Source organism: Gallinula chloropus (genome assembly GCF_964237585.1).
Source record: "Gallinula chloropus genome assembly, chromosome: 7".
In the NCBI taxonomy this organism is placed as follows: domain Eukaryota; kingdom Metazoa; phylum Chordata; class Aves; order Gruiformes; family Rallidae; genus Gallinula; species Gallinula chloropus.
In genome coordinates this window covers 7,390,449-7,413,609 of record NC_140092.1, presented here as the reverse complement: position 1 = coordinate 7,413,609, position 23,161 = coordinate 7,390,449, and the positions used below count along the sequence as shown (strand labels likewise).

Genomic DNA, 23,161 nt, shown 5'->3' with positions numbered 1-23,161 from the left:
GTTTTAGGGTTTGGTTGGTTTTTTTTTTTTTTTCTCCTGTCTATGGCAGAAAGGGAAGCAGGGGAAAAGAGAGTGTGAGAGAAACGTGAAACTACCCCTGGGCTCTGTTAGGGAACATTAAGAGCTACAGGGTTGTTTAGGTGGGTCTTGTTTTGGAGGCAGATTAGGACAATGGGTGCTACTCTACAGTTGTTATACTAAGCAAGGCTTTTGTCATTTAATGATTTCCATGTGACAAGAACAAAGTTACCAGATACAAATATTGGGAAGTGCAATGTCTGAACTTCCTCCTGCCAACTCTGTTTCTATTAATAGACAGATACATCACTATTAGGTTATATCACAGTAAAGCTATATAGGAGTGCAATATAACAGCAAAGCTGTCTAAAGTAAGAAAAAGATGACAGTTTCCTCATTAATAATGATGTCAAGATATATGGGCACTAAGACTTTAATATGGATTGTGCATACTTCCTGAGGCTTATATCATTAACTGTAGCATTGCATCACAGCGTGGGATATCAGAACACAGTGGGGCTGTTTACCCTTTCAATCACTTGTCAATCTATCCAGCTTTCTACAAATACCCCTTGTATTTAAAAGCAGTTTCACAAACCTCAGTAATTAAATTTTTTAACACAATGACAGACACATTTAGTGAATCTAATAAGTTTAAGCCATCAGCATGCACAAGAAACAAAAAGTAACTTAGTGTTTACCTTTTTGCAATTAGGAAAGTTAAATGTAAAAACCTCCCCTAGTTATTGTGATGGTTTTGGCTGAGGTAGAGTTAATTTTCTTCACAGTAGCTGGTATGAGGCTATTTTGGATTTGTGCTGAAAGCAGTGCTGATGATAGAGATGTTTCACTGTTGCTGAGCAGGGCTTACAGAGAGTCAGGACTTTTCTGCTTCTCACACCACCCCATCAGCAAGGGGAAATGTAGTGATAGGACAAAGCACAATGGCTTCAGCTGAAGGGTATCTTTGGATTAGATACTAGGAAGAAATTCTTCCCTGTGAGTGTGACAAGGCACTGAGACAGGTTGCCCAGAGAAGCTGTGACTGCCCCCTCCGTAGCAGTGTTCAAGGCCAGATTGGATGGGGCTTTGGGAGACCTAGGTTAGTACAGGGTGTCCTTGTCCATGGCAGGGAGTTGGAACTAAATGATCTTTAGAGGTTCCTTCCAACTCAAACCATTCTATTCTATTCACTGAAATCACAATGAAATTCACCAATAAGTAAGGTTACACCAAGGTTGAGGACAGTGATGAGAAATACTATGCTGAAGAAACTGAGAGGACAAAAGGCTTTCATGCTTCCCAAGAAATTGATGAAGTTGATAACTGAAGAACAGAAGTAACATGACTAAACATGATATCCTCTGAGCTCCGATAAATTACAGAAGAACAAATGTCACCAGGAATTATTGCTGAGACCTTACCCATCAAATGATCCTTTGTTTCTTTGCACTTTTTTTTTTCTCCATCCATTGATCCATGACATTTAAAAAGTGGATTTGACTAAAGTAAAGCTCCTGAATACACAGAAATCTTAATCTGGAACACTGTCAAATTATAGGCTTGATTGCAATATGCCGTCAAGAGTTTGTATCAGTGAGGAAATACAAGTTTCTGTACTGAAATATTCCCTGTCCTGGTGCAAGTTTTCATTTCCTGAACAAACATAAGCTTTTGCAATAACTCTAACAGTTGGCCAAAAAGACCCAACCCCACAAACAATATATCCATGAAAACAGGAGAAACTGTAGCATCTGTCTCCAAATATAAATCCAATGATGCCTTTGTAAGACCTGTCATTATTCAGAGATGCAAGGTGAATTCTTAATCTCTGGAATGCTCTACAAATATTTTATATATAAACAACATTCCTGCAAATTATAATTTGCATTTTCAAGTGACCACTTAAAACAAAGCAAGTTATATAATGTGATATATTTCTTAGTCCTGGTTTGCAATGCAGGCTATGCTCACTGTTTGGTGACATGGTCTGCCACTTCCTTCTTAGAGTAATCTTAACCATTTCACACTGAAAAATGCACAAAACCAGAAAACAACGTTAGTAATGAGAGGAAGCCAAGGACAAAGTATAAAAATGGCTCTCTTAGCCAGGATCCTACATATAGAATAACAGAACAGCAAGTTGGATGGGAGCTCAAGGATCATCTGGTCCAACCTTTCCTAGCAAAGGCTACATCTAGACAAAAACACCATCTAGACAAGATGGCCCAGCACCCTGTTCAAACAAATATTTAAAGTGTTCAATGCTGGGGAATCCATCATTTCCCTGGGGATATTTTTCCAATGGCTGATTGTTCTCATTGCAAAGAAATTTCCTCTAGAGTCCAATCGGAGTCTCCCCAGAAGAAACTTGCACACATTACCTGTCAAATATGCACATTATAACAGTACTGCAATACAAAAAAAGGGAATGTGGAAGGACCAGAAGGATTCTGAATTTCACAAAATTTACCTATGGTTTACCACCATAGTGTCATTCACTTCAGAGACAATGTCCAAATACTAGGGCATCACATTGATCGATTCAGTCCAATTAATTGTAGGCCATAAAGGAATCTTCAGGGCTAGAGAGCTGGCACTGATGGAAGTGGAAAAGTGGGAAAGATTGATTTCCTTGTCATTATGAAAAATGCACATCTTTCATCTACAGACACATCACTATTTTTCAAGATTCACATGCAATTTACAGTATTGTTACCTACATTTTTCATATGCTTCCCCTGGCACCAGATTTCATTAAGATGCTGGCAGTGCCATCTGCAGCTCCAAAAGCATCTCCCTCTGTCAACAGCTTGATCTCAGATGAGTCATTCAACTCGGCTAGCGAGCAAGGAGAAAAGCCTCTTAAGCCATGCAAATAAGACAACTCAGTGAGCTGCATTAAACACCTTGCAAGAAACAGTCAGCCAAGTGGAGGGAGAGCAGAAATATTGTCTTCACCACAGTCTGAAGTTCTAAACTTAAAATTCTGAATCTTAAAATTCTGAAATTCTAAAACCTGTCATGGCCCAGATTCCATTGGGAATCGTTCATCATAACTCAAACCAAAGAAAAGACACCTCATACTACCCAAGCAATACAGCTCTCCCTATTCTTTGGCAAAGGAACCCAAAGAACCTGATCGAAAATAATCTGCCAGCCTCCAGTGTTGATACTCACCACAGGTATCAGTACCATATGGTAGACAACCACTGCAAGACAAAAACCTATTTAGTAGAGAAGATAAGCAATGCAATTAGAAAAAGCTAATATACACTTTTAAATGGGAATTGTTTATATCTAAAAGCAGCAGACAGTGTTGTGTCAAAAATAGGAACAGCAAAAAAGTTACTTTCTTTGTGTTCTGGCAATATTTTCCCCACTCTACAAATCTGCTGTCTGAGTTCATAGTTTTCAGGTCACTCTGGACTGAAAACTACTGGAGAATACGAAGCAATACTTTGGAACTATATATAGATATTAACAACACACACACACAAAACAAAAACACCACCAAAAGAAAAGGTGGAATTACAGACTAAGCTAGTGCAGTGCTGGAAAATTCACTGAAGGCTGGGAAGTAACCAGCTCAGCACCCACAAGGGGGAGCCGGCCCTTGAAAATAAACCTGAACCCTTGTGCTTCATTACAGTTCATGGTTATCAGGCAGCCCACCAGCCTACAAGTCAGTACACAAAGTTTTCAGCAAGCTTTAGGCTTTAATCAGGGCTGATGTTTGTGTAAGAGGAGAGTCACAGGAGAGGAAGAACAGGAACATGGAAGAAGTTAAGAAATTTTGATGTGACCTTTACAAAGGTAATACATATAATCTGTCTAAACGCACTGATTTTTAAAAGGAAGAACCAGCCCAGGGAAACAGAAATGGAACACACATACTCAGAAGATATATTTCCTATTTATCTTGGTTCCTATAGTATGCTTATTTTCACTTCTAATCTGCTTGGAAATGACTAAATATTTGTTACTATTTCCACTTTGGAACTATTTATCTTCATAGCCATGGTAATACATTCACATAAAGGCATCAGAGCTGCCAAATTCCTTCGTTACAATTTGGATTGTGGTGTAGAGGCTGGGGTGTTGGCACTTCCATCTCACTGGACCCATAACAGCAGACACTCATCATCATCAAATCATTATCACATTTTCCTTTCATGGCTGTGTTTATTTTAAGAAATTCCCATGTGTTCAAACACTACCTAGGCTTATTTCAAAGTACCAATTCTATATAAAACTTCAGCACAAGTTGCTATTTCCTTACTTTGCCTTTGTGGTTCCTACCTTCTAGAGCAGTTTCTGCAGATTCACATCTCCAACCAATACCCAAGAACAAAACAAAAAGCATAAAACAGAAAAAACCCTTGTATTCATCATACATGCTTTAACACCACACCTCCCCCCCAAAAAAAAGCTTGCCATTTCCCTTTCCAAAACTGCAGTTAATTCACACCACATTTCCTTTTTAAAAGAAGTCTCATATTTGGAAAGTTTTACGTAGTGTAATCCTCTCTAAACATTACACAATCTCAAAAGCACTGCTGATAAAACTACACCCAGCAGGATATTGTAATTAAGGATAAAGCAAAACAAAGCATCAATTAAATGATTTCTGATTATACAATATTTTCCTTTGGTTAGGAACTAAAACCAAATTCACAACATCCTTTCAGTCTTCTGGACCACCCAACTGAAACTGAGACATTTTCCAAGTTTGGTTGATTTTTTGAGTGGGTTTTGGAAGGGGTTTCTTGTTTTAATTACTGGTCATAGCTTTTTGTGTACACTGCTTCTTCTTCACCTGTAATTACAGAAAGAAAGACCCAACATTTTCGATATCTTGATTTAAAAGGAAAGAAATTCCTAGAAGATCCAGGCAAATTCATTAACCATGACATACCAAAATTATGATGAGAAAACACTTGAGCTCTAGGGATACATTGATTATCTTCTGTCTGTATCTTCCTTAGGGAATACCAAGGCTGCTCTCATTTAAATATATGCCAAATTCATATGGGACTTGCACTATTATTGTGCAGAATGAGATGTTACACCATTATAAAAAGTTTTCTGCAACATTCACATTTACCAAACGAATTGGAAAGTCATCCCGAGTTCAGAAGCCAAAACACAATGGACAAATACAGTCATACAACCATAATTAAAAAATGCAAGTAACGTGAACAAAAAAGACAGATTAAGAACAGCAGCCTTTCTTACAAAACAATCCCACCCACAGCTAGATCATGCAAAAAGAAAGGCACTGAATACTCTTACAGGAATCCAGTTTAACTTCCATTTTCAACAAAGTACACAGTCAAATAGCTTTATATTTCTAAGGAATCATAAACTGGAATCACATCACATTCTTATTCTCTATGTGAAGATATTATGTTCCAAATGTCTATCTCTAATTCATCAAATAATAATACAACATTTAAAGAAAAGTATTATCTGTTTCCATAACTCATTACTTTTGACAAACTCTAACAGATCTTTCCAGACAGGCACCTCCAGCTTTATTGCATTTTCCCTTTAAATACTTCCTAGAGGCTGGGATTTCTTGAGAGTTTTTTTTTTTTTTTTTGGGGGGGGAGGAGTTGTTTTATGTTCTTTGTTTAATTTAACATCTTCAACAAGAAAGCCCAGAGAATTACCAGTGCTAATTCTTTTGTATACCCACACATCACACACTAATGCCTTGCTGTATGCACGAAAGACAGTTACGAACACTCAAACTCCTGTTGCAGGGAATACGCTAAACTGAGTGGCTATGCTAACACTATTTCAGGAAACATATTTGAAGTCTTTTATAGGAACAGTAACATACATTTTTTTTTTAACGCTGATAAAAAATTCTTTCTAATTTTGTTTATTAAAATGTGCAACAATTCCTGTGTGGCTTAATCTAAATTTCTTTAAAGTAAGCATATGAGTAATATGCTGATAACATCTCAACACTTTTCTACCAGCATTGAACTCTCTAGACTGAATTCTATATTAGAAGACTAATCAGCAATCAGCAGATTTGTAATAAAGTACTTGCCACTTTGAGGTAAATTTTTTTTATGTTTCAGGACTTTTCCCCCATCACTAACTCACGACCTATCTCGGTGTAAGAACCATTGCTTGTTTGTAATGCATGCTCCACCTGATTCCATTTCACCATCCCAGACAAATCCATTACATGAAACACAATAGTACAAGCTGTCATAGTGCAAAACAGAATAAGGCTGTTCCCCCCACTTGGCACCTTTGTGGATAAAATCACTATGAAGACAGCTTGTAACAGAGTGGTTAGGAGACCAGCAGTGAATAAAATTAATGGCAGAAAAGGCTTGATTTTCTACTACTACACTGAAAATCTAGCATCCACAGCCTAAATTTTAGATTTTGTGAATTTTTAATTCCAGCAGACTGTCCAGTTCCATTTCTTTAATAAGAATTCGTATATCTGGAAGCATTAATAGCACTGTAACTCGAGTACTGAATATATGCCGAACAATCATTCTTAGGTCATTCATCTCAAAGACTTGAAACTTGCTGTAGAAATCTTTTCTTGACCAATCAACCTCCTAATTCAATTACATTTCTCCCAGTATTGCTCTCTGTTGCCCCCATATATACACACAAAATACTTCAATTCTTCCACTATTCCAGTCTTATATAACGAAGCTAACAACACATACACATTCTGAAGCCTTCCCCATAACTCAAATCCAATTCAGTTTTATTTCATTTGGCTGAAAGAAAAAAACCCCACCAAACAAAACCCAAGAAGAAACCAACACAATAGGTTTTGCAACCTGATTACAAGAACAGACAAAATCTTCGTTTAGCCAAAATCCTAATGAATTTTTTTTAATATTGTAACATAACAGAAACAATGCATTTGAAGTGAACATGCCATTTCTTTATCTAGAAAAGCAACCTACCTTGCCAATGGATTTGCAAAACTACAGTGTAGTTAAAAACATTTTCTTTTCCATTTCCTGCAGTGTCTTTGATACATACGCACAAAATAGCATGACCTCATTGTTCCATGCTGTACTGTACACTTATGGCTATTATTATCATTAAGTCTCTTACAATAGTTTTCTCCCCAGTGATCACAATCTTGATTTTGCCTTAAGTACTTTGCATATCCTACATTCTCCAGTCCATACCCACAGGAAAAGCAATTCTGGCATACTTTATTTATTATTTAAATACTTTTGTATTATTTCCTCTAACAAAATTTACTGGTGTGCTGTTTACATAGTTTGATACGTAATCAACCAGCTCCAAAACAACAGACCCAATAATAAATACCTCACTCCAGTGCCTTATTGAACACTTTAACAACATGTGGCATACCTGACCACATCCCAGCATCTTTGACTCTAATTCTGTAGGTGAAATTTAAAAGTAAAGGTGATCATATACAGCATGATGTAGAATTCTTTCATCTCAATAAGGCGTGCTAGCTAAACAAATTTAACAGTATTTAACATCCTAAAACCATTGTACAATTTTCTGATTATTTCCTAGCCAAAAAAGTTTTACAGGATGGTGAAAGATTCTCTTTCGCACAGATAAAGCCACTGTTACCTGCCAGAACCATGAAGATGACCTACTTTGGCAGTAAAGCCCTCAAATACAAATTTCTGGCTATCCTCACTGGTAAGCCAAAAGGAAGAACATCACTATGGCCATGATTCATTTTCTAGAGGAAATGCAAATTTAGCATCTGCCAAACCTACACACAAAACTAAAATTTAGCTGTAAGACACCTCTGCACTCCATGTCAGGTGAGATGTTTTGGCTCTTGCTCCTCTGACTTGAACGCTGTACCGGAGATCAAGAAGAAAAGCACTCCTACATAGATTTGGCAGGCTCTCCACTTCATAAGGGTTCTATTTTTTATTATCCCTTTTTTCAAATGATATTTTTATTTAGTTCTTGTGTCGTAGGGGCATAACTTATGACAGGAGTACTGTTGCTATAATAAGTTACAGTACAGGAGAGTTACACCAAAGTGTTTTCCCTATTGAACTTATGAGGCTGACTTCCTTGATTCTCATCTTTCTCTTTTACAAAAAATGCAGACTTCATAAAAAAAAACCCAGATTAAGACAGCCAATTAATCATGGGCTAGATTTAATACTAATGTATATGTAAGCATCAGAGGAATTTTCTCCAGTCTCAGAAATGGTCACTGCTTTCCTGCAACATACATGAGTATGTGTTTGAGTGTGTGTCTAGTTTATATAAATGACTTTCTTTAGCTCTGCTAAGCTTCTCAGATTTTTTTTCTCCCACTTTAAGCTGGGCACTCTTCTCTCCATTTAGCTTTCTATATCTTTATACTCTGAGACACAGCTACTACAAATACTCCTTCATTACATTAGCTGTTATCCTATCTTTGCAACCCTTCCCTATGGGCCTTATCAAACTTGAGATACAACCTTCCAGTTTCAAGGTCAATCAACTACCTAAATCCCCTTCCAGCTATCCACAAAGTGGAAAAATAAGAGTTGATGTTTCTTCTACCTCCCTTGTATTAAAGAGTACTTAAAGCACTGAACAGCCACCATCAAACCCCTCCTCATCCATGCTACCTTATAAAGTATGAGCAGCCCTTCCTTACAACTGTATGGATTACACATTCACAGTAAAAATAAAAATGTCATTGAACTCTCTGGACAGAAGGGGAAATTAAAAGAATGAGGCAAGGATTTTGTCTCTTGTACGTATTACTCTGCAAATCCTTAAGGAGTACTTAACCAAAAGATTTACCCCCCCATTTCAGCCCCTTTTTTCTTCTCCCTTAAGATTAAGGGCCATGGAAAGCAGCCTTCAGAGTGTGGTCCTTTAAACACCCTTGAGCCAGGGACAGCCTGCACCTGGGCTTGGCTGTAAAGATGAAAAGAGTTCAGCAAGTCCCAGCTTTATTCCCCACGAGGTGGGTCTGAACAGCCATTAGCAGAGCAAGCCCCTCAAGTGTCTGAGGGAGAGAATAAACTCCGCTCAGCATTCATAAGCAGCCTTTCCCAAATAAAACCACCAGCCCTGGTATCCTTACAACAGCTATGTTACAACAGTCTGGGTTGTTCACTGCTGCAGCCCTTGCTTCAGTTCTCCTCTTTGAGGCCAAATGCTGCACTTTGTATATCAGCACTTTGCCTCACGGTAATGAGAGTCCCTTTAATTGGTACTTTGATAATCAATGTGACCAGCCCACCAGGACTCTGTGTCCCGCACAGTTCACCATAATTTCAGCTGAAGTCTATTGGTCTGTTTGCAAAGTTTTGTCTATGTCTTCCTGCACGTGCTAGTTGTCTTTATCACCAGTTCAAACCTAAAACCTCTACCAGGACTGCAAAGTGGAAAGAGTTATCTAAGCATTGTACAGGTAAGCCCCTCTTATCTATCCTAAGCATATCCTAGGCACTTGTTCATGTGACACGTCAATTAAAGAAACTGATATTGCAGAAATATTTTTCAATTAAAAACACCAAAAAAAATGTACTCAAATGGTGATACATTGCTTTAATTGTAAATGGTTGAGTATTTCAGACAAAAGCAAATTCAAGTACCTCTGACAAGTCTCTATCTGAATATTAAATTTCAACTTAATAAATATATTCAGAGAAGTTTGAAAAACACTGAGATCCCACTGGCAGATTGAACTCACACTGCAGCTGTAATATTTCATCAAGTGTTGGATATTTTATGTCATTTGTGTAGAGAAAACGAACATTTACTGTATCAGCAGATTCCTGAGTTTTCCAGCTCAGTTATTGACATATGTAAAGGATATAATCATCAGTAAAAACAAAGAGTATACCAAAAAATTTATGGGTCATCAATAATTAAGTTAAGCTAGGCTGAGTTTTTTATTATGAATCTATTAACATTCTTTAAGGGGGGTGGGGTGGTGTTATCCACTATGGAGAGACTGATTAAAAACATACCCCTAAAAAAACCCCCACAACCAACAATCCCTAAAACCTAGCTGTAATTTCAGTTTTTACAACAGCATGTTTATAAAAATATGAGTTGAAAAGCAGCTGCTCTTTAGCAGACCATTTCATCTAGCTTTAGCTCTAAGATGCAAAAACCCATTCAAGCCTGCTTTGTAGGACAACATTGCAAAAAGCATTTGTAGATCAACATTACAACAGAAAGCATTATTAAGGACCAAGAGCAAATTAAAGCTTTTAGATAGCCTTGACTTTCTTTGATACAATCGAACATATGAAAGTAGATCTGTGCCAGCTAAAGTGGATATGCATTTTTGTAGTAATGGTGTTTCCCTTGCCAATTTCCTTACTCCTTTTGAAGAATTCAGACAGTGGCTACTACACCCAGCACACAATATGTCATCTGTTACAAAATTCTTTTTTTTCCTCTTATAAAAGCTCATACCTCCTCATTGAAAACATACAATCAAATCTAGCAAAGTTGGTGGGGATTTTTTTAACTTTTTTTCATCTTAATACTGTAAAACATTTGTTGTTAGGTTCCATACATATTAGTAATTTTCCAGGAAAAAAAACCACCACAACTATGTTCCTTATAAGAATGTACACTTTGGGAATATTTTAGAAAGGAAAACTACATGTGCTGTTTGAGTGCTGTGTGAGCAACTTTAGAGAAGCTTTAAAACAAATTCAATGCATTTAAAATGCTATATAAATCAACATTCAGGATGAAGGGTCAACAGGGGTTAAACTGTCTGTCCTTGACTACATTCATAAATGTCTTTTCTAGCTGTACTTATAGAAGCAACGGCAGCGTAACTTGGATATTAAAACCTCCAAGGAAACCAACAATCAAAGCTACTAAGAATTTCACAAGGTTTTTTTTTTTTTTTTCCTCCTTAGGTGTTAATTAAATGATCATTTAACACTGAAATGTAAACACAACATTTTCATCTACTGACAGCATAGCCTATTATAAATCCAGGGTAATAAACGTCCTGGTGTTAATACTCTGAACCAAGTTCCCACAACACACTAAGATGCCTTGTCGTGTCTAAGGTTAAGCATCTAGACACAAAACAAAGATTGTGCCTACTCGACTTCCAGTTCAATTTTCCCATCGCCCAGTGACCTAGGTAACACTTTGAGCAATAAAGAATAAATTTAATTTCTCCAGCATTTTGTGAGGATTAGGAACAATTGTTGGCCTGCAATGACTTTTTATCCTTGGATTCTTTCTCTTCCAGAGCATTCCCCTAGTTCTAAAAGAAAATTCTGATGGTTTAAGACACAGAACAAACAGAACTTTAAATTAGGCTTTTTTCAATCAATTGGAACTGTTGGAGGGGAAGCAATCAACCTTTCTTTGGACTTTTCTCAGCTATTCAGTTACTTCAGGCTTTAATCTTCCACTCGCAGAAGAAACCTACCATCATAAGGACAAGCCTCTATACTTTCACATTTTCCCTTGGCCTGATTTATCCCTTTTTTCTATTCTTTTTTTAATCAAGATGACACGGCTGCCCTTAAATGTCCAATCTGTGCAAGCCAAGACTTACAGATGTCCTCTTTATAACATTTCACACCATGTTTCTGCACCACATAATAATGGCATTTCCTCTGACATGCCTTTTTACTTTTCATTACTTCCTTCACTGAGATTCAGTTTCCTACTTAACTCCTGCCTAAAAGGCTTCCTATATCACAATTTACCAAAGCTTTCAAGGTTAACCCTCCAGGAACAACTCAAGGACTGATTCTGACTAGAGATGAATATGGTTACAGATGACCTGAAACCAGTAACTTTCATTTTCATATTAAAAAGTAATTATCTCGGTTCTCTTTGATCATTATCATGTCAACCAAAATATGGAGGATAATTATTTATGCTTAGGGCCAAACCAGTCAAGCCACAATAAAGTAGTTCTCTGTTGTTCTGTATACCACCACATTATTTTAAAAGCGCGCTTGAGTAAATTAAGTAGTTATTAATATGATTCATGTTTTCACATTAGACATATTTAAATATCTACACCTAATAGCATAAAAGACTGATCCAGAAGAACAGCCTTGAGCCATATATTTGATTGGTGTTTAAAATGATTTTCAAATTAAAGTTAAAATCTACTATAAACAGTTTTGGAGTGTTTGTTCTAATGAAAAAACAATAGTTATAAGTCTCCCTTAAAATGCCTTTGCCAAAATTAATCAACAATATTACTTGGTAACGCAGATTATGTACAGACTCAGTGATGTACCCACTTAGCAGAATCAGTTTACAGCCCCAGAAGTCCATCCAGTTTGCCATTTTAACCCATAGCAAAATAATTGTCAAAAATACATGAAATTATATCTAGAAATAAAGGTAAAATAAACTGCAATTTAGAGACACTTCACAGTTATCTCAAAATTAAATATAAACATCCATCCCTAGAGTGCCATTTCACAAGAAAAAAGTTTGTTTACAATTTTACAAACCCCAGACTATTACTTCAAGTAACAACATTTAATCTGATTTCTCTGTACTTGGCACACCTTTTTTTTTTTTTCCTGAACACCATCAGAGCAGGTGCTGTGAAAATACAAAAGCAAGCACAGCTCAGGAAAAGACTATAGATGAGAAATTCTAAAACAAAGGGCAGGAAGAGTAATGTAGTAAAGTCAGAAATCTAATAACTGCATACAGTGATAATAGATTTGATTCTCTTTTCTGACTAGATTTCAAAAGTTCATTCTGGTTCCACTTTCAGTCAGCTAAATCTAAGGCTGAATGTTTGCTGTTGCTAGGATATAACTATTGCAAGTATACACCAAATGCATATATTTAATTCTTGTTTCTGTCCTGAAAAAATAAATCACCTGATGAATTATACAAGTTTTTGCAGCACTTTGAAAATCTATGAAAAGTCATCTTGCATCTCTAACCCTACATAAGTAGGGCTTATGTCTGAAGCAAAGCTACAGTGGGATTTTTGTTTTACTCACTATGTTGGACAACCAAGTTCTCAGTTTTGAAACACTGAGACAGAGAGGGAGAACTGAAGGTAGAAGCAAGTGGTGGTAGGACAGAAAGAGATACACGTGCAAGCCAAGTTGGATAAAGGATTCAAGCTCCTAAGTCACTTTTCTCTCTAGATTAAAAAAAGAGCAGGTGACAGGCAATAATCAGCCTTTATACTGGAGGAGATAAACCATTTAAAAACAAGAAATGAATGCCAGGGATGAGGTATTACAAACCTAGCAGAGGCACAACATGGTTTTAGTTACTTTAGCTTCTTCTTACAGATAATCTCAATACCCATTATGGACAGTCCTATTTTTATCTATAGATTGTAATCATAAAAATAAGGTTTACAGAACTGACTGATCCTGGACTTGCAGTAAACGAGACCAAATTCATTCCAAAAACATCCTAGACTGAGGCAAAAAGACCTTGTATTAGTAACAATGCACCAACGTGGCAAAACTTCAACAACAATGCTTCTACACTGCAAGAACGAGTAGCAATTACTTGCTTCCACTACAAGAAAGGCAAAAATGTATACTCCTTTTACTATATGCAGCAGCTTTTCATTAATAATAGTGCAAGACACTTATTTTCTAAGAATTATAGTCACTGTTCAAAACTGATGCTAATAAAATAACATTGGCAACCAAAAACTAGTATTATAATAGATCTGTTCTTACCAACTTTTCTGCTCATGAGCCTACTATTTAACTAAAGCAATTTAAACATTGTACTTTAAGTAAAATGCTGTGATAGTTTCCCAGGAAGAATGCAGCAACAAGGGTGGCCTCCCAGTTCACGTTCAAACATATCTTTAATTGCTGTACATCCAGCACACTCCTGCACCCAAGTGGATCGCACCATAATGTGACTAAAGATCATGCAACTGGCAAAACCTACTGATTCCTCTCACCCAAGAGCAGACCTACTTATGTAAGGAGAGGCATTCACCAATATTGTTCTTTGAAAGGGGAAATTCAGTCTTCTTCCTCACTGGATTTTTAAGATCCACAGCCACCTTTTTGCAGTTAGAGTTACATTTCAGAAGCTTTGGCTTAATGAGAATTTTCTTAATGAGAAATTTCTCCAGAGTTTTTCAAACAGATTCAAACTGAAGGTAAGTATTTTCTCTACAAAACTACAACTGCTGTTTCACTTGCCATGATTACTGTTAAAAGGAATATGAAAAAAACATAAATTAAGCCTCAAATACAGCTACTTTAACAATGACACCAGCACTTAAGAAGTATTTTAAAAGTTGTTGCTTTAGCATCTTCTTACGCACACTACCTTTTTATCTTGTTTTCCATTCCTATCTGACATGCAAAGTTAAAAACAAAACAACGCTCAGCAAATGACGCAAATCACAGGTTCTCTTGCAGCAGATCAAAAACCAGACTCAAGAGCCACCTGGAGAACTTTCCTCTTCTTTGCGTCAGCTGCCCGCAGCTTCCCCGCGCTGGGAGCGGGCAGCGGCACTCAGGGTAGCAGGCTGGATGAGTAATGATGTTGGTCCGACTGGACAACGGTAACCCTGGCAACTGAAACCTGCAATTCCTGCCTAACCATTGTGGGATTTATTGTGGCAGGGGCCAAAGAGGCCAAGAGTAAAATGAAGCAGAGAACTATGGTGTCTGACACATCTAGTACCGCACACTTTAATCATAGCTGGCAGAAATTAATTCAGGAGGAATTTTTGCAAGGGCCCCCCATGCAGCATGTTTTGTTGTTGTTGATGCTGCTGCTGTTCTGGCCTAAGATTTAAGTTTCGGTATTTTTATACAAGTTCAGTAATTTTTTTTCTTTACTTATTAGCTATTAGGATTTTTTTTTATAGTGACTAATAGACATGTCAATTTAGTGTTTAGTAGTCAGACTATACTTATTCACAGTGTGTATCTTCTCTACTATACTACTATAAGGAAACTATATCTATCTAGTGTCAGACCACATCCATAAGGTAACATTAGCTTTGAAAAAAATCTTTCTACCTTATAAACCAAACATTGATCAGTAAGGAAACTTAACCTTATTCCAGGCGCAAGAAATGTAAATCAAAGGGGACAAGCTCTGTGCATGGAATCCAATAACCTTTACCTGCCACTGATTAATAAAGGTATCCTTTAAAACTAAATTTTCAAACAGCTTTGGGTCCAGCCCTTGGTATCCTGCAGCAAATGGCAATCAATGAACTGTGATCTAACCAGCCAAAGTAAGCAGTCAAAATCCATTTGCCTCAGATAAGCACTCACTAGGCTGCAGGAGTTCTCCATACTAAGGTACCACCAAATAGGCAAGTTAGTGTGAGTGGGCATACTGGTCACTGAAAACAACACATCCCTTCCTCAGAGGAAACAATTTGTTGCATGAGGACTTCTGGGATTTACAACAGCACCTTTATTTTAACAGTATTGAATCAAGACAGATTCATGTAAATTTTGCTTTGAAAGATACCTTGTAAGGTAAGATTAATATACCCTACAGTGCTACTTAAACTATTTTCAGCACTAAGTATTTTCTATTGAAATATTTGTGTCAAAACACCTTTGCAGATAACTCTTAAACAGAAAATCAGTTAATTTTAACTAGTTCCAAGAAAATTCTTGGAAGGCTAGTAAATTGGAAGGAAAGGAAAGTGAAAAATAATTTGTTTAATTACCTTCAAAAATCAAGTGTCTTTAGACACAGAAAATTAGGCACTGTCTCTTTTAAACTCTCAACCTATCACTTTCCTTTACTTACACTTCCCATCTGTCAACAAGTGCTTGTAATTTTATTACACTGTCCTGTAGTTTATGCAGAGTTGGTATTATTTTACAGAGTTCTGTTAATGGACTGGATAAATGGTAATGCTATTTAAACTAGTCTCCTGCTCCAGCAAACACAGCTGCAAGTGTACTACTATTTCTAGGCAAACATCTTGACCTGAACACGCAGTGCTCTCTCAACCCGTCCAAAGAGAAATTGGAGCAGACAGCAAAGGGAAAGCATAGCCGGCCGCTGGCGGCAACCAACTGTGTCTAATCATAATTCATATACAGTGTACCCTCTTTCTTTTATATTGCATTTAGGCTACACAACAAGCATATGTGCTTCTTCACCTGGCATCTCATTTACAGCCAAGGGTCAAATGGTAATTATTATTCACAGAAGCTCAATAGTACACTGAGAACTAGCAGTACACACACTGTTTGATTATCTGTTAAATGCCAAAACTAAATACTAAACCCAAAGCATATTATACTTTTTATTGATCATGTTTAGAGATCTTTAATTCTCCTTAGAAATATATTTATTTGGATGTAAATACATACAAGCATATACAATGATACATGTAGAAAACCAAACCATATTTTATTCTTCATAGCAGTCAAGCAACATATAATCTGAAAACTGATGAAGAACACTTAACTAACATCAATCCCTTTGCTGACCTGACTTTTTTTTAAATAACAAATATATTGTTAAGCAACTGTAGATTTTCAGTACCACTCATATTTTCTTTTAAATATGAATACATTACAACCAGACATTCACTTTCATGGTCTGATCAACAATAACCCTTAGGCAGAGGAAATTTAATACTGTGAAGCCAGTGATCTCCTGCTTTCCACCATATATGCTATGAGCAGTTGTGTGCTTTATGTCAAAGGCCATTATAGATTTAAGACTAGCATCTATCAAATATACAATTCTGAATTAAATATATTCAAGTAATATTTTGCCTGAAGCACACCTCCATTTTGTTGTCTGCAAATTACGGCTCATTTCTATTTTATGTGAATTTAGATAATGAGCATTACACTATAGGTGGAATAATAAAATGATCATAAATTCCCTTCATTTTCCTTCCTGATGGAAGTAATATCTTTATCATGGCTGATGGAAATTATAAAATTCAAATGTTAATAAATAAAACTACATATGAATATATTGTAATATTGTAACAGAGCAAAATATTTTTGTTTGTCAGAACAAAAGGTTTCAGGAGCTTTCTGGCCTAGTAATTTAACCTATTATTACATCTACAGGGAAGTTCTGAAAATGAAACATACATGCAAAGCAAAGAAACAAAAATACACAGAACTAGATGTGTACACTAATAGAGTAATTTTTAGTTTACCATTTTGCATGACTATGAGGGACAAAAAGGTTATTTCAAAATATTAAAACAGAAATCATCTCCTAAAAATAAGAGCTTCATCACAAAATTTGTTCTTGAGATTTCTATATAACAAACTGGAAACAAAGAGGAACTTCACTTTTCCCCCACCTTCACTTCCCCCCCCAGCAAACAAGTGATGAAACTTAGTAAGATCATAAATTTCAACGGAAGAAATGTCACCTGAAGTCTAAAGAAATGTCAACTACATACCAAAATTACAACAGGGCTGAATGTGTGCAGCTTTTTCAAAGCCTACTTAAGCATGTCATGTTGTTTCCCTTCCATACCATATAGTGGAATTTAAAGGTACCTTGAAATTTATTTTATTACAGTAACTGATCATGTGAATACACAAATCAGTATCTAAACTTCATTTTACATTTTTACTGGAGGAGAAAAGTGGATTCTTAAAAGGGCCACTGGGGTAAAACATTAATTTAAAAATATTTCCAAGAGTAAAACATTATCAATTCAAAGGCTACAATCAAAACAAGAAGCCATTAGCCAATTTGATATAGTTTCTATTAAAGTTAAAACTTTTTTATTCCCAGAGTTTAAGTTACTGCCTTTGTTTTCTTTCTGAGGCAACACAGGACAGACTTCTGCACAGACCTACCAGTTGCCAGTGCTGTGATTTTTCTGGTCAAATGTGTTCAGCCACAAAAACAGAACAACACAAAACCAAAGTGTTTATACAGTATCCCTGCGTCAAAATCTCCACAGGAATTTTTTATTCTCTTTAAAATGGAAACCAAAACACAAAAACGAAGAAAATATTCTTTCAACAAAATTTCACTACAGAAATGGGAATGGACAAAACAATGTTTTGCCTCATACAACTATCAGTATCTAACCTATTTTTATTAAAAACACAACAAACTTGCAAAGCGGTTAAAGAAAGTACTCAGCTTAAACATAAGATCAACGATTCTAGATTCATTTCAGCTGTGTTTGAGGAAAAAGACAACAAACTTAATGCAAGACAGAATAATAGACCAATTCCAATTTTTTTCACAATAATAGTTATAGGATCATGCCTACTTACAGCCTGTACAACTTCGGCGTCCCCAGAAAGAGCAGTTCAGAAAGTAACTGGAGGTTATTTCTGTTTAGGCGCCTTTAGAAAGAAAAAGAAAAAACATAATCTGTTAAATTACAAGTGCTACAGCAATGCAATCACTTAAAGCAGGCACCCCAGTGCTGTTACAAGCTGATTTTAAAGACCAGAAAGGCTATGTAATGCTGGTCCATTAGCGGAGACATGGTCCAGCGGTAAATTTACCATGGGCTAATTACATTTTCTGGTTTCTCAAACAGACCATATTACCTATTTTATGAAAGATTTTGAATTTCTGTAGTGTGAATCAATCAGTAAGCCAGGATTCTATCCTGCATAAACAACCACAAAACTAAAAATACAAAATCAGCAGTGTAACTTCAATTCCCCATCAACTCTGTGTTCCTGGAGGTGTAGTGAAGCAAACAGACATTTTTGTTAACAGGAAAAGGTTGAATGGAACATGTATCAAATGCATACACTTAGTTAAATAAAGAGCTAATGTATCTAAAGTTCCATATAACCTATTCAAATAAAACGAAGAAACTTATAGAAACCCTGATTGAATCAAAGTCAGGAAAAACAAAAAAATCAAAAAAAGTCCCAGATTATATTTGGCATTACAGGATTTTTTCTGCACACAGTTTTCTGTCTATAGCTGTGAAGATACACCAAAAGCAAGTCAAATTTAAAAAATCCAAAATCCCAAACTAAACAATAAAACCCCAAAACAAAACAAAAACAAAAAACCCACAGTTGCACATAAGTACTAAAGAAAAACAGGAACTGGAATCTGGAAGATGCCCATTTGTCTACAGAGTTCCTCACTGTATACACTGATCAGGGTCAAACCTGCTTAGTTTGAGGTGACAAGTTCAAGGCCCACTGTAGTATAGCCATAGGGAACAGAACAACCACTGGCCAAGACAAACATATTCCCCCTGCATGATCTTTTTAAAAACATACAATGCAGATTATTCTTTCTAACATGTGTAAGTGACAAGCTTGGAGCAGACAGTTGTACCAGCCCAGAATTCAAATTGAACCCAGGGTTTCAGTTGGTTTTAAGCAACGCACCACACATGCCACCTGTCATTCAAAGCAACACAGTGAAAAAAATGCCTCGTTCCATCAACCTCATCATGTGTCCCAGTTCACAATGCACAGTGCTTCTCAGACTGTGGTATTTTCTGATACTTATTTTATCCTTACAGTGGTTACGTTGTACCAAGTAACAGGTCCCTACCAAGACACTCCACAAGGTAAAGATCGATAGATACTGGACACCAGCTCTGCAAAATTCAGTTTTAGAATTTCATAAGGCTTCAGAATTTTTTCTTAGGGCTGAATTCAAACAAGCCTGCTTAGTCTCTCAAGGCTGACACTGCACAAGCGCTGTTCTACCTAAAGGACTTTTTGACTTAAGGGTTTTTCCATAAATTCCCATAGACACACACACACACACGCTCAAGATCCAGTTCACTTAGCTGGCTTAAAAGGTCAATGTTACTCCTGAGAGCAAAACAATCTGAGATTCTTACAGACAGACAGGTATGCTCCCACCTTCCAAGCAGTAATAAAATAGTCAACTTTTGGAGATCTGTGTATCCATAGTTTTCCAGTTTTAGTTCCTTTGCATTAGTCATGCATCTGAAAACGTTATTTCTTTAAGCAGATGAAATTTCAATCATACATTTGAAAATTTTTCAAGAGATAATTTACAATAAAAGAAATATCCCGAAAAGGAAATACTACAATACTAGAGTAAACAAGATGGAGTTAAGAAAGTGGAAAAATATGCTTAATCCAGCAACAACAAATCCAAACCAACCAAAAAAACCCCAGAATTGTGATCTTGCAAATCATACTTCCAAATCAGTAGAAGGAAAGTTTTCAATATAAGAGAAATAGAGCTATAGAGAAGTTGACAGTGGAAGACTTCTGATTTGAGCATTAAGAAAGAAAACCTTACCTACATAAAAATAACAAAGGGAAGTATTTCAGTACTTTTTTTACCTGCTGCATTTTCAAAATAAAGTTTTTTAAATATGTCCATTTTATTACCTTTAGTATATTTATGTATAGACATATATACTATGACCACAAAACTGTAGTAAGAAGAATATTGTTTCCAAGTAACAATTACATCTGTGATCAGAGGAAAGTAATGTGAAAATACAGTTCTTTGCAATGAAGCCTGAACAAATGTTTAAGTAAAAAGTAGAATTCATTCATCCCTTTTAGTTGCTAAAGTTCAGACTTCAACCTCAAAGTCCATCAGTACAGATCAGAAGTACATCGGAAAACATGCAGGGTACAGACTTTGGGAAGTCAGTGTCTAACCAGAAGCTATTCAGGACAGAAATTTCTGTTGATATTTTTATGAGGACTGTATTAACCTCAGAAACTAGACAGCAATAGCTAACTGTAACTGAAGGTATAGTGAAATCACAGAATACCTTTTATTCTTTGTAGAAGTTACATATAACACAAAAAAAGGCAATATAGTACCATCATATAATACTAACTGATGATAAAGTTCTTCAAAGCAGCTGTCTTTTGCTAAATGCCTTAACAGTCTTACAAGGACACAAGCATCACTTTAGAAGGCCACTTCACTGGCCAAATGGCTTGTGCTAGTATGTAGCTTTCTATACAAGCAGTTAATACCTTCGATCAGGAGTTTCTGTTATTACCTGTATGCCACGTGGCCCACACAGAGTATAACATCCTGACACATGTGCATACTTAAAGTTTTAGACAATAAATCAAGCTCATGAATGAACCTAACAATGAATAGCACTACCCTCACGACTCAACAGTTTCTACTAAGTGAACTTGGCACTTGGTGTTTTACATTTTTAATTTGTCTTTCACAAAATTAACACATTCATTCTTTGAGCACTCAGTGAACTGAGAGAATACATTTAAATTATTGATCTTTAATGAAGCCTGTATTATTTTTTTTAGCTTCTGCTTTGAATGATCTCATCCCATGCACTGTAAATTCTTTCAGAACTAAGCTTTCTATTAAAAAATCTGACCATTACATATTGCCTGTCCCTAAGAGTATCAAGCATTACTGTTCATGAAGACAGTAATGGAAAACATTATTTCTCATACTTCACTACTACCTATATCTAGCAAGTTATAACATATGTTTTCAAAGGGGTCAACATGTTCTTAAATTTTCTACAAGAACATTCTATGAACTGAACTTGACAGAAATTAATTTTTCAAGACTATAAACATTTCTGTTTAAAAAATGCTATGAATTTGTTTGCAAATGTAAACAAGGATGTAAGTTAAACTGGAATACACAGACTATCATAGCTTCTGGTTGAGCAGTCACTATAAAAAGTTCTCAGTCTTTGAGATAGTGCCACACAAGGACTGTAGAAAACAAAACACAATCCTATTTTTAAAAAGTTCCCTATGAATGTACATGGTTCTCCATTGTTGGCTTTTCCACTTTTTCAGCTGATCTCAGGGCTTACTTTGTCTGAAATAGCAACACCTGTCCAGGACACGCAGACATGATGGAGTAAGAGCAAGACAGGCATGATCTCTGTTTTCCCCAGAAGCTGAAAACAGAGGTAAGCAAAGACTTGAAAGAACAAAATGGGTCACAGAATCCATGATTATAGATTGCAAAGAACTACTGCAGAGTAAATACAACCAGAATAAAACCACCACGTTCCTTTTCAGTGTGTGTTGGCACACAGCTAGCTAGCAGACAACCTTTCCTTTGGGACAGTGCAGGAACAGAAGTTTCAGTTGCATCAACTAAAATGCTCTCCCTGAACTGGCATGAAGTTCAAGGTCAAGCACTGAAGAAACAGTGAGGAGATACTCCATGCTGCTACTGTTCAGTTCCCCAGCTGAGCTAGAAAAATTTATGTTTCTCAAGCAGAGGCATAGAGCCTAGAAGAGATCATTAGTGGTGTAAGCAACAGGAAACATACTGGAGAATCTCCTCTAACATTGCAATACCTGGCTCAGGTAAAATTTAGAGCTCTGCATGAAAAACAAAGTCCACATACTACCTAACATTCACAAAGTATTTTAAATACTTCAGCTTAAAGGTCCCAGAGCTAAGTCTCCCAAACATAGTAACAATTAGATAAACATCTTAAAAGTGATGGAAGAAACATGCAAACATGTTAATCACAACTTTCAGAAGGATAAATTTACGGAATAAAAGGAAAATGTTTGACAAATGGGCATACAAAACCAGTCTTTAAAGGAAGCCTGGTACAAACAAGGCAGACAAAAAGTAGGTATAGACAAGCAACAGATTACACTGCCAGGCAGACAACAGTAAGGTAAGTAAAAATACTGGCTTGATTTAAGTTATTGGTTCCAGACAACAGGCTACCTTTCCAGCAACAGTTGCATATCTGGGTTTTATGTGTCTTCTACATGCAGCCAGAGGATATGTAGAGGATGACAGAGTTAGAGTAAATAGGGAGCAGAGCACAGCAGCCTCCCAGTGACAGGTATCCTAACCCAAGGAAGTCTGGCCCTGGCACTGGCCCATTCTGATGTCCCTCTCAAGTTTTCATGCTCGATAACTATGATCCAGGATCAATAATGCACAAGGGAAACGGGAAGAAAAAATATAAGTCTTAATTACAGTCACTGCAACGTAATAATCTACAATGCTATAATTCATGAGCAGGTCTGTATTTATTTCCCAGACATGTTACAACCTTCACTGTAACTTCTGATCCTACTAATGAACTACATACAGCCTGAGAAACTGTATGAGACCACACAACTTCTCTGAGCACCTGAGTTGTACCAGTGCTCGTCTGTCCTCACAGCAAAGAAGTTGTGCCTTTTTATCTAGTCATAACCTCTCATTTCAATTTGTGCTCATCATCTCAACAGTGATGAGCTTTGAGCTTTTTGATAACCACCTCATAGGT

The 23,161-nt window shown here is 36.5% G+C and overlaps 1 protein-coding gene across 2 annotated transcripts in view; it reads right to left on the bottom strand.

Moving 5' to 3' along the window:
• SLIT2 (slit guidance ligand 2) overlaps positions 1-23,161 on the bottom strand; it is a gene marked incomplete at both ends in the record, with an annotated part of 248,458 nt that overhangs the window by 210,585 nt on the left and 14,712 nt on the right. For both annotated transcript variants that reach the window (XM_084266864.1, XM_084266865.1), the window contains one exon: positions 18,219-18,290. In XM_084266864.1, the coding sequence (XP_084122990.1) occupies positions 18,219-18,290 (72 nt within the window). The remainder of the gene's footprint in view (positions 1-18,218; positions 18,291-23,161) is intronic.